The 12,491-nt window shown below is 43.3% G+C and overlaps 1 protein-coding gene across 3 annotated transcripts in view; it reads right to left on the bottom strand.

Annotated features, from left to right (window-relative positions):
- Positions 1-11,500, bottom strand: part of LOC123991414 (TGF-beta receptor type-1-like) — an 83,292-nt gene extending 71,792 nt beyond the window's left edge. For all 3 annotated transcript variants that reach the window (XM_046292990.1, XM_046292991.1, XM_046292992.1), the window contains exon 1: positions 11,419-11,500. In XM_046292990.1, the coding sequence (XP_046148946.1) occupies positions 11,419-11,488 (70 nt within the window). In that variant the 5' untranslated portion in view covers positions 11,489-11,500. The remainder of the gene's footprint in view (positions 1-11,418) is intronic.
- Positions 11,501-12,491: the final 991 nt, after the last annotated feature.

Genomic DNA, 12,491 nt, shown 5'->3' with positions numbered 1-12,491 from the left:
CACACTATACTTGAAACAATGTTCACCTGGGACTGAGAGTTCTCTCTTGCTGATAAATCACACAATGTGAGTATCACATTCTCTATGCCAAATTGGTGCGACCTCATCCTCTCTACACTACTATGCAAATTGTCTGAGCCGCTGCCTTTCCTTGCGCACACACACACACACACACACACACACACACACACACACACACACACACACACACACACTTTGAATGTGGAACAACTTAGAAACCTTACAACTGGCAGATGTTACAGACACACAGGCTTTGAAATGTGGAAGAGATCTTACAATGAAATGAGATGTTCTGGCCCCCATTGGTCTGTTCAGATAAATGTTAAGAGACCTCTATGTTAATAAATGTATTTTTCTTAATATCTATATCTCTAAATAAATATGTTTGAGTTATTTATGCAGGGCTCAACTGAAAGAGAGACCTTAGTCTCAGTATAAAACTTCCCTGTCAAAATAAATTTTAAAAAGTATAAAATAAAAAAATCTAAAAATAAAATAAATATGTAACCCGCTCTGCTCCAGAGCTTAGCCTATGGCTGGGGTGGTCTGTGTGCTTTGCGCCACCCAGTCAGCCTTGGGGTAGCCAAACTCTCATTGACTAGACCAGGCTGAGAGAAGTGGCAGCAGGACAGGAGGGATGTGGTGTGAAGTCACAGTGGTCTAAACCAGTCTGCTAGCTCAAGTCTAAATTCTGAAAGTAAATACATACTGGAAAAGCAGCCAACAAGTGCTCAGCATATGTGGGAACTCCTTCATTGAAGAATCTCAAATATATTGTGATTTGTTTTAACACTTTTTTGGTTAATACATGCTTCCAAGAGTTATTTTATAATTGTTATTTATTTATTTAACATTTTATTTAACTAGGCAAGTCAGTTAAGAACAAATTCTTATTTTCAATGATGGCCTAGGAGCAGTGGGTTAACTGCCTGTTCAGGGGCAGAATGACAGATTTGTACCTTGTCAGCTCGGGGGGTTTGAACTTGCAACCTTCCGGTTACTAGTCCAACGCTCTAACCACTAGGCTACCCTGTGCTCACATAATTGTGATGTTTTCACTATTATTCTACAATGTAGAATTTTTTTTAAACACCCTGGAGTAGGTTTGTCCAAACTTTTGACTGGTACTGCATGTCACCATTAGTAAAATGTACCGTTAATCTCTGTCATTTGGTTACACTAATTTCTGTTAACGTCAGTAAAACATTACAGTAATTTACGCCAGTTTTCCTCCCCCTCCATTATCTCATTCTGAGTGGACACGTTGTTTCCAGAGTTCACAAGCTGCTACACTTGTTTCTGGTATATTTCATAACCATCATTTAAGAGTTGTCCCTTTTATACTTTAAAAAAATTGTCTTTTGGTTTGGAGAGGTTCATGTGGGGCGACAGGTGCCTAGCAGGTAGGCTAGCAGGTAGGCTAGCAGGTAGGCTAGCAGGTAGGCTAGCAGGTAGGCTAGCAGGTAGCTAGATCTTCTGTTGAATCTGACAATTAATCTTAATGGTTGTACAGTCGTCTCAAATAAATAGGACCTCGGCGTTACTCTGGACCCTGATCTCTCTTTTGATGAACATATCAAGACGGTTTCAAGGACAGTTTTTTTCCATCTACGTAACATTGTCCAAAAATGATGCAGAACAGTTAATCCTTAATCTTTTGTCACTTCTAGGTTAGACTACTGCAATGCTCTACTTTCCGGCTAAAGCACTAAATAAACTTCAGTTAGTGCTAAATACGGCTGCTAGAATCCTGACTAGAACCAAAAAAAATTGATCATATTAGCCTCCCTACACTGGCTTCCTGTCAAGGCAAGGGCTAATTTCAAGGTTTTACTGCTAACCTACAAAAGCATTACATAGGTTGGAGCAAGCCTATCTCTCCGATTTGGTCCTGCCGTACATACCTACACGTATGCTAAATCTTTAGTGAAGACTCATCTCTTCAGTGGGTCGTATGATTGAGTGTAGTCTGGCCCAGGAGTGTGAAGATGAACGGAAAGGCTCTGGAGCCACGAACCGCCCTTGCTGTCTCTGCCTGGCCAGTTCCCCTCTATTACAGGGACTGAGACACTGGCTTACTAGGGCTCTTTCATACCGTCCCTAGGAGGGGTGCGTCACTTGAGTGGGTTGAGTCACTGATGTGATCTTCCTGTCTGGGTTGGCACCCCCCCTTTGGTTGTGCCATGGCGGAGATCTTTGTGGGCTATACTCGGCCTTATCTCAGGATGGTAAGTTGGTGGTTGAAGATAACCCTCTAGTGGTGTAGGGGCTGTGCTCTGGCAAAGTGGGTGGGGTTATATCCTTCCGGTTTGGCCCTGTCCGGGGTGTCATCGGATGGGGCCACAGTGTCTCCTGACCCCTCCTGCCTCAGCCTCCAATATTTATGCTGCAGTAGTTTGTGTCGGGGGCTAGGGTCAGTTTGTTATATCTGGAGTACTTCTCCTGTCCTATCTGGTGTCCTGTGTGAATTTAAGTATGCCCTCTCTAATTCTCTCTTTCTTTCTCTCTCTCTCTGAAGACCTGAGCCCTAGGACCATGCCTCAGGACTACCTGACATGATGACTCCTTGCTGTCCCCAGTCCACCTGGCCGTGCTGCTGCTCCAGTTTCAACTGTTCTGCCTGTGATTATTATTATTTGACCATGCTGGTCATTTATGAATATTTGAACATCTGGCTGTGCCGGGTGGAGATTATAACAGAACATGGCCAAGAAGAGGACTGGCCACCCCACATAGCCTGGTTCCTCTATTGGTTTCTTCCTAAGTTTGGCCTTTCTAGGAAGTTTTTCCTAGCCACCGTGCTTCTACATCTGCATTGCTTGCTTTTTTGGGGTTTTAGGCTGTGTTTCTGTACAGCACTTTGAGATATCAGCTGATGTACAAAGGGCTATATAAATCAATTTGATTTTGATGTTTTTTGCCGAGCAGGTTAGAGCATTTGCCAGTAACCGCAAGGTTTCAAGTTCGAATCCCCAAGTGTACAAGGTAAAAATCTGCCGTATACTGCCCCTGAACAAGGCAGTTGACCTAGGAACAGTAGGTTATCATTGTAAATAAGACTTTGTTCTTAACTGACTTGCCTAGTTAAATAAAAAGGTAAAAATATATATAAATAAGAAGTGAGAAATTAGGATTTCTCTGGTTTCTTTGTCCTGATAAGTACCTGGCCTGCTGTGCACAAAACGTAGCAAAGTGCTAGTTTGTGGATTTTGATGGTCAGATGGAGCTTCTCAGTCATGGCTAAGTTCGGTCAATTTTGCTACCGACAAACAAACCCTCAATCTACCAGTCAACAAACGGTTAAATTGTTTCCAAAACAGTAAAATGACGTGACCAGCAAAATACTATTATAGGTCTGTATATAATGACGAGATACTTATGTTTCCGCCCTAACAATGGGAGTCGGCCCAAGGCGGGAAGGAAGGCGACAAGCTTAGGTCCAAAATAACCCATAGAAACACTTTTTTTTTTGACTGATTCTGGCGAGAGTGAAACCTCTTGCTTTGCCTCTTCCTCTCTGATACTATGCATTCATACAAAGGACCTGACATTTTTAATTAAGAGCTTAAATGGAAACATGCAACAATAACAAGAGGCTATATAGCCTATTATTGTGTACATGCAACTCCTGTAATTAAGTAGCTAATAAAAACGTCATTTTCAAACAAAACGCAATTCGCAGAAAACAGTTCTAAACCTAATGCAAACAGTTGAGAGACATTAAAATTTCTGTTAGAAATCTCTTAGAAAGAGGAGGAATCTAATATCAACAACTATGATGGGTTGTTGTTATGACTAAGCAAGGCATGCCTCATTATTTGAAGTAAAGTCAAACGTTCAGAGTTCACATTGCACTACGCTGCTGCCTCCAGTTCACATAGCAAAGTGGTGGGTGATGCGCCGATAGTTAACGGTAGGCAGGATAGACCCAAATGGCGACTGTGCGCTTTAATTAGGCTCTGCATGCTGTCTGACAGGTGGTGGGGTATTCCTCTCCTCAATCTAGGCTCTGTATGCTGTGCATGTGATAAATAAGATGCGTGTCAACTAACCAAAAATACACACGCGCCAATTGAAATTGCACAAAATTATGCAAATTACCCTATAGACCGATAAGCATGACTGGTCAAATGTATTTTTGGCTGCTAAGGGCCAACCAATTAACAGTTAACATCAGGGCCTGCCCACTCCCTGGCCCTCCCCCTCCATTATTTATAGCAGGGCCTGCCCCCTTCCCCTCCATTATGGCAGCCCTCTCCATTATGGCAGGGCCCCTACCACTATGGCAGGGCCTGCTCCCTCCATTAAAGCAGGGCCCCTACCACTATGGCAGGGCCCCTACCACTATGGCAGGGCCTGGCAGGGCCCCTACCACTATGGCAGGGCCTGCTCCCTCCATTACAGCAGGGCCCCTACCATTATGGCAGGGCCTGCCCCGCTCCCTTGCGCTCCCCCGGTCTGCCCCATTATGGCAGGGCCTGCCCCGCTCCCATGCGCTTCCCCCGGTCTGCCCCATTATGGCAGGGCCTGCGCCGCTCCCCATCCTTCTCTCATTCCCTCCATTGCTTTTGTCCACACAAGATGTGGGGATGGGCGAGGTGGACCGTCCTCTCAGACCAAAACATTGTCTGGCTGCTCAAGCAGAAACAAAAGCACAAGCTCAGGGTTTAGGACTCTCAAAAAGGAACTGGTGTGGAAAAAAGGAAGCATATCAGTTAGTTCTCTCAATTAGGCCTACGTGTCAAAAATAACTGGCTATGATAATATTTGTAAGTTATTCTTAGTAGGTTAAAACAGAAAGTCAAAATAAAATTGTAAAAAAAAAAGGGCCAATATTCTTTTTCACAGGTGCGTTGAGGGGAGCAGTGAGTTTAAATACTGTTGACGGCAATTCCCAGCGAGCAGACATTCAATATAAACATGTTGATGGCTGAACGAGCCCTCTAATGAATATGCATCAGGTTGATTTAAGAGAAAGTCTCCCGTTGTTGCCAGCTGTTCAGCAGAGACCTTCAGCCCCACCAGAGCAGATGCTCCACTGACTCACTGGGATGAGAGTCGGTTAGCAACAGATGTTTTCGCAAAAGAGACCACAAAATACCTCAAGGTAGTAATATCTGCATAATGAAAACAATTTATTTATTTATATATCTCACACACACACACAGCTTTTTATTCCAAATGTGCTCAAGATTAGATGAGTTTGTTGCCTGCTGCCTGCCTGCCTGCAATTGTTGAGCATGGAGCTTAAAGGCACAATCTCACCCATAAAAATTGGACAGAAAAACACCATCTAGTCTCATCAAGATAAGTCGGCCAATGTCTTTAGTGTGTTGAAAAAGCGAAACTCCTTCCAAAACGGTTGAACACTTATTCATCCAAACAAAAAAATGTCAAAAAGGCCAAAATTTCAACTATCAATACTGCAATGGGTTTGTGGGTGACTATAGCTCACTATTGTTCAAGATATGAAAGGATACTTCAGCCGTTTGAACTGTCTGTGTATGCCTGGCCTGTACATTGCATTTCTACTGGTGTTTGCCACTATCCTGACCTGCTAATAACACTTCAGAGAGCAGTAAGTCACACAGTGAGTACTAGTCAATGTGTAAAAAAAAAAAGAGGCAATCTGCAATTCAAACTAAAAACAAACAAAAGAATTGCCATGCTGCCACTGTTTCTGGTAAACTGCTATGGGATAGGGCTGGAGAAATGTAACCACTCTCAAATTCAGGGCTATGGAGCCAAGGACTGACCATCCATGATATCAGCATTACAGTTTTAACCATGTCGAGGCAATACAGTGTTTGTTTACAAGCTTATATTTTGGGTTCCGATTAGCTTAGACAGTTGAACTAAGCTCATGACGCATTTATGCTCAAGAATCAAAATGGCTATGAATCATTAATTTAAAAGTCAAATAATTAATAATAAAAAAAGAATGTAACAAATAAATAAATAAATAAAAATCGCAGATTGCCCCTTTAAGTGCAACTTTTTTCCGCCCCTCTCTTTGCATAGGCCTTACTAATTGCTTGCATGTCAGAGCATATGACTGAGTGTTCTTTATAAATACCCTGCTCACCAAGCTGCCTCAGTGGCACACCGAGGAGTCGTAAAACCTTCCCTTCTGCTGCTAGAGGGGAGGGAGGGAGCCCTGAGAGGGCACATTTTATGTTTGACACAGCCCGTTCAAAAAGAGAGTGGACTGCAGTAGTAAAAACACAAACAAAAAGCTAGCATCCACATTCAGCCATTAACCAAATAGATGTTGCCACGCACACACACACTGAACTGGACACACGTTTCCCCGTGGGACTGGAGAATTCACACCAGAGATTACTGTAGGATGAAACCAGAAAAGACTAATGAAAGTTTACCATGAGTCAAAACAATCCTGCTATAACAGTGGTAGATGTGGGGTGGGGATAATCTCAGCAGCACATTTATATGTCGGGAGGCTTTTTCCTATCACCGCAGAGGCAGATAAATCCGATACACATTGAACTACTCAGTGCGGTGGAGCTACTGTGCCGTGTGGTTATGTACACAAGTTGACGGTTTTCAAAAATTGCACATGTCGGGGGAGTGTTCAAAAGCACCGACTCAAGTGGGCTGTATACTGTTACGTAAACTGACCCCCCCCCCTCCGTCCCCAAAAAAAAGTGAGTTCATAGCAGGTAGGCTATTCGAAGCATGTGTCAGTCAGCTGAGGTGATTGGAAGGTCTGAAGAGGCGGCCAACCCCATTCAACACACACGCACACACACACACCTCAATGCAGGAAAGTAGTTCCGGCTGTATGGATGTATGTGCACGTCATTCCATCATGATGGCCAGGAGTTTTATGGGCTAGATGGGTCAAGTTCATACTAATAGGGGAGGGGTAGAGGTACAGTTTTTTTGTTTTGCCCTTGAGAAAAGGCACTTAGCCAAAATTGCTTCTGGAAATATCCTCCAGATAAAAGGATAATGACAAAAGCAATTCACCCGGTGGCTTTAATACGAGTGTCTGTAGAGCATTTGGGGGACAGGAAGTCAGCGACTGATTGAAACAGATTGCAAAACAGGTAGTCCTTTACTATTTCCAATGTACTCCTTCTCTGGCAGCATTCTGTCTCTCCTTTTCTTCAGCCCTTTTTACATGTACCAACAAATGGGTGTGATCATTCTACAGCGGTCCATGCAGCGTACGCTCAGACAGGTGTGATCCTTCTACAGTGATCCATGCAGCGTACGCTCAGACGGGTGTGATCATTCTACAGTGATCCATGCAGCGTACGCTCAGACGGGTGTGATCATTCTACAGTGATCCATGCAGCGTACGCTCAGACAGGTGTGATCATTCTACAGTGATCCATGCAGCGTACGCTCAGACAGGTGTGATCCTTCTACAGTGATCCATGCAGCGTACGCTCAGACAGGTGTGATCATTCTACAGTGATCCATGCAGCGTACGCTCAGACGGGTGTGATCATTCTACAGTGATCCATGCAGCGTACGCTCAGACGGGTGTGATCATTCTACAGTGATCCATGCAGCGTACGCTCAGACAGGTGTGATCATTCTACAGTGATCCATGCAGCGTACGCTCAGACAGGTGTGATCATTCTACAGTGATCCATGCAGTGTACGCTCAGACAGGTGTGATCATTCTACAGTGATCCATGCAGCGTGATCCATGCAGCGCTCAGACAGGTGTGATCATTCTACAGTGATCCATGCAGCGTACGCTCAGACAGGTGTGATCATTCTACAGTGATCCATGCAGCGTACGCTCAGACAGGTGTCGTCGCTCAGACGGGGGGGGGGGGGGGGGTCGTGTACGATCATTCACTTCCGGTAGTTTGCTTGAAAGATGAGTTGCCATTCCTTCACCTCAGTAGAACATCTTTGGTCTGACAGACGTTTACGTGACACCCAGAATGCATTGTATAATGTAAAAAAAAACATGGCGCCACACATAGCTGGCAAACAGCATATCATTAGCTCATTGTAAATCAGTACAACCTTCAAAAAATGTATTTTACACACATTTTACACACATGTGTCCATTACAATAATGTATGCAATAGTCAGAATGCATTAGATGTCACCAGTACTTGAAAACATGTGAATGAAACTATAAATTCCAGACAGAAAATGTACCAGTTCGTGCAAGACTGCGTAAATGTCTGCATACTTGACCTGTGGAAAAACTAGGGAAGTACTTGGGCTCTCCTCAAAGAGAGAAGTTTGTCAGACTCGGCAATGCCTCAAAAATAAAATTGTCCTCAACACAGAAATAGGCTACCTCTATGTGAATTAACGAGAAGGGCGGACCACACCTCAATTTAAACTGTTGTTCGGAAATAAAACTAGTTTCCGAAAATAATTTGAAATTGACAAGACGAAACATTGCCTATAGATAATTATCAGGCAGCGTGTGTTAACTGTAGTGTTGCGTAACAAATCACACATTAGAACAGTGAGTGCATTCTGACATCACGTTCATAAAACAACTCACGCTGAGGAGACCGTTAGAGATATTTGGAACTCATGTGAAAAGGTGTTTTGTTTTAAATAATCATTTTTAAACTAGTCGCAGCAGAATTCTTGATCCCGGGTAAAAGCGGGGGCCGTCTGAATGCATCACTACCCCTGAATCCAATCACAGCTGGGCACAAATACAACTTCTCAAATTAGTTGTGGTGCCTTACGCCAAGGACAAGAGGCAGTTTGGGGGTCGGTCACTCAAATGTTTCACATTCCTCTGACCAACAGGCAAATGTACTGTATTGACCATAGCAAACACCCCTTTTTGACTGGGGGAGGAGTGGGGTTATGGAATGTGACTGAATTCAAAAGTCTTGCTCTGCACTGTGCTGCTGCAGCCTGGAGTTTATCCCTCTTTCTGATGCCGACACGGCAGCACAGGTGCTTAAAGCTTTTGATGTGGTCTTATCGGTAACATGGAGATCTAGCACTTAAACTAAGCTGCGCATATTTTTTTTATTTCCCTGATGAACATGCGCTGTTTACCTGCAGTATGCGGGGAGCAAGCAACGCACGTTTTGAGCAGATCGCAAATTAAAGGGGGCTCTGAGCCGGGCACAACGGGATTGTTGAACACCACGGGAGCTGGACGCCGGACAGTAAAGAGGTTTGCAAAAGGTCACTGGAGGACGCAAAGGTCAAACACCAGCTGTATCAACAGATAATGTGAAATGAACTGCTATTGTCACCAAATGCCCCATCCAACGCAGCTAAAGGAGATGGAATTGTTTAGAGAGTCCGTTTAGAAGAGAGAAGCACCATGATGAAGCCTAAACAGCATTGGTAGGAGGTCCAATATAACTGACAATTGTCCGATTTCAGAGGGAAGTGTCATGCATGTTACCGACTGCATGGTGAGCACTACTATCACGTAACGTGTGTTTACGTTAACTATTTCATATCCATGTATCTTGACGCTGTGCATCATTTATGACAGCGGTGATAGCTTCAAATATTCTAGGGGAGGTAAACTGGGGATGTACAGATTCACCAACCCCCCCACCCCTATTTTACACACAACAGCTTCCCAGAAATGCATAGATCGCCTAGATGCTAAGCTTCTTATTGGTGTAAAAATAAGTAAATGAAATCCCGCAAAAAAAATAGTCCAGCACCTTCAATCTGAGAAAGTGGTCTGCTCCTTTATCCGTAGGATTATATGCATCAAGCATATGGATTTCATTCTGATGCAAATACACCCGGCCTCGTTTAAGCTCCCACGTCACCGAAAGCATGTCAATCGTATTTCAAAAACGGACAACAACAAAAAAATCCTCTCTGCAGGTCAACATAACAATTGAGTTTCATGTAATAACATTCTTTTAAAAAGCACACTGGTTAAAACGTATGGGAACGGTTCCCTTTACGTGATCAAAATACAAGCGCTGTGAGCTGGGACTGTATTAATCACGTTTCCATCGACTCTCCGTCCACACAAAGGAATATCAGAAGGTTCCTCCAAACCAGCAGAATTACTCTATATTCTAGTTAATCATTAAATTCGTTTGTGGTAATCACAGGCTGACCGTATTCACAAATATGTGTGTTTAATTAAACAATAATGGCATTTAGGATGAAGGAACTCAAGGTTCGTAAAAACGTGTGAATGCACATTGTCAGCCACATTGCTGTTACGGAATGTACAATAATCGACACATTAGGAATTTAGAAAGCATAGAAGAGGGGGGGGGGTCCAAGTCCTTGTTAGGGGGTTGTCTCACGATGTTCAATTGCATGGATAAAATGTTGAACGAGAACTTTAAAGCTGCCCAGCTCTACACTTTTAGTAGCAGTTCCTGCTCAATTTCGAGCAAAATTCATCAAACTGATAAAAAACGACTAGTCAGTTACATAATAATTACTTGGTCTGACAATTAGCCCACATTACTATCTAGGGGGTGTCCGAGTCACCTCTGAGCCACAATGTTACCAGAAATCCGTGTGTCAAGGAAATATTGGCTATTTTTGAAAATCACCACGAGTGAGATGCAATTTGTCTTGCCAGTTCAGCTCGTACAATGAGTATGACTTTAAACATCCCCCTTAAGATCAGTCACTAGATAACGTTAGTTTTTTTGCCGTTTAACTTTTGTCAACGGCGTTAAAACCTTGTTTTACAACAAAAACAAAAAGCATGAGTGACCTGCAACTGCATATTGTAGCAACAACAAAAAGACTAGCTAAAATAGGTTCATTATAACCAACTGTATAGCCATTACGGTGTCAAGTTCAACTATAAACCAAATCTCTTTCGATTGAAGAAGTATTTGCAAGTTAACTAAAAGGGGAATCCTCCCTCAAAATAGACAGCCAACCGGAGCAGTTTGTTTATTAACAGTGACTATTTAGCTACACGGACAAAAACGCAACACACATCCATTGCCTGGACATTTCTGCCATGAGGTTCTCTTCATCTAACTCCTCGGTCAGTGTCCAGCACGAGAAATGAACGATTAAGACCAAATAAAACACAAACAAATGTGAGGGATACAAACTAAAGTCTTTGCTCGACTGAGAAATAACAAGTTACTAGTTTAAAAAGTCAGTCAAAGCTCGGAAACATCATGTTTACAAATGACTTCGCGCATTGATCCTGGACTAAAGCCAAAGTCCTCAACAAAAAAAAGATAGATATTTTCCTCCTCAACAATAAACATGGGCTCTGACAGCGCCGCTTTGCTCCGAGTCTGACCTGCGCCATCTTTGAGAAGTCTTTTTAAAAGGCTGCCGCTTCTTGAAAACAAAGAGCAAACAACCGACGCCGGGAAAATCAACTTCGTGTCCACAACCTATTAAAATAAAATGTAAAAGAAATCAACAACAAAACAAAAAAAATCCCCAGACATAACCTCGCTCACTTACCATCATTTTCTTGAATCATAGTCCCAAAGAACAGGACTATTAACACGAGAGAATAAGGTACTGCATCCATGGTAGTTGAGACTTTACTCCAGACTGACTGTCTCAACTTCTCTCGCTAGTCCATGGTTGAGGGAAACCCGTCTGATTGGCTGGTACCGCTGGTACCAAACCCCGCCCAGACCAAGCAAGCCTTCTCGTGCCGATGTATACATTTCCTGAGAGTTCACATACTTATCCATTTGTTCATCTCAATTGTCAGTAGAAAGTCAGCCGTGTCGGCTGAAAAAAAAAAGGTAGCAAATTAAAATAAATGAACTGTTAATGCTGAAAGACAATGCTCCGCTGATTGCAAAGGTGTAGCAGTGGTTTAAGGATTCACTCCATGGTGCTGAAAAGAAAGCTCTGCTGTTGGGACAGCTTTTATGTAGGCCTTATCAGTTTGTGGGCACCGTTGGTCACCGTTATAATGGAATGAACGTATTGTTTAGTGTTGTGTTGTGTTGTGGCTTTGCTGGCATGCATCTAAAACATTATTTTTTTGCCTCACAAAGAGTTACATGCTAAAATTGCCACTGAACTTTTACAAGCCTATTTACAGCTTGCTTGTCTTAATTGGCAAAATGCACTTACATTTGAGTCATTTAGCAGACGCTCTTATCCAGAGCAACTTGCAGTAGTGAGTGCATACACTTCCGTACTGGTCCCCCGTGGGTATCGAACCCACAACCCTAGTGTTGCAAGCTCCCCCTCCCCGAGGGGGAGGAATAATGGTCTGGGGCTGTTTTCCATGGTTCGGGCCCCTTAGTTCCAGTGAAGGGAAATCTTAACACTACAGCATACAATGACATTCTAGACAATTCTGTGCTTCCAACTTTGAGGCAACAGTTTGTAAAAGGCCCTTTCCTGTTTCAGCATGACAATGCCCCCGTGCACAAAGCGAGGTCCATACAGAAATGGTTTGTCAAGATCGGTGTGGAAGAACTTGACTGGTCTGCACAGAGCCCTGACCTCAACCCCATCGACCACCTTTGAGATTAATTGGAATGTCGTTTGCGAGCCAGGACTAATTGCCC

Source organism: Oncorhynchus gorbuscha, linkage group LG12 (genome assembly GCF_021184085.1).
Source record: "Oncorhynchus gorbuscha isolate QuinsamMale2020 ecotype Even-year linkage group LG12, OgorEven_v1.0, whole genome shotgun sequence".
Lineage (NCBI taxonomy): Eukaryota > Metazoa > Chordata > Actinopteri > Salmoniformes > Salmonidae > Oncorhynchus > Oncorhynchus gorbuscha.
Note: the sequence above shows the minus strand (reverse complement) of the source record. Positions and strands in the feature narration are given on the sequence as shown.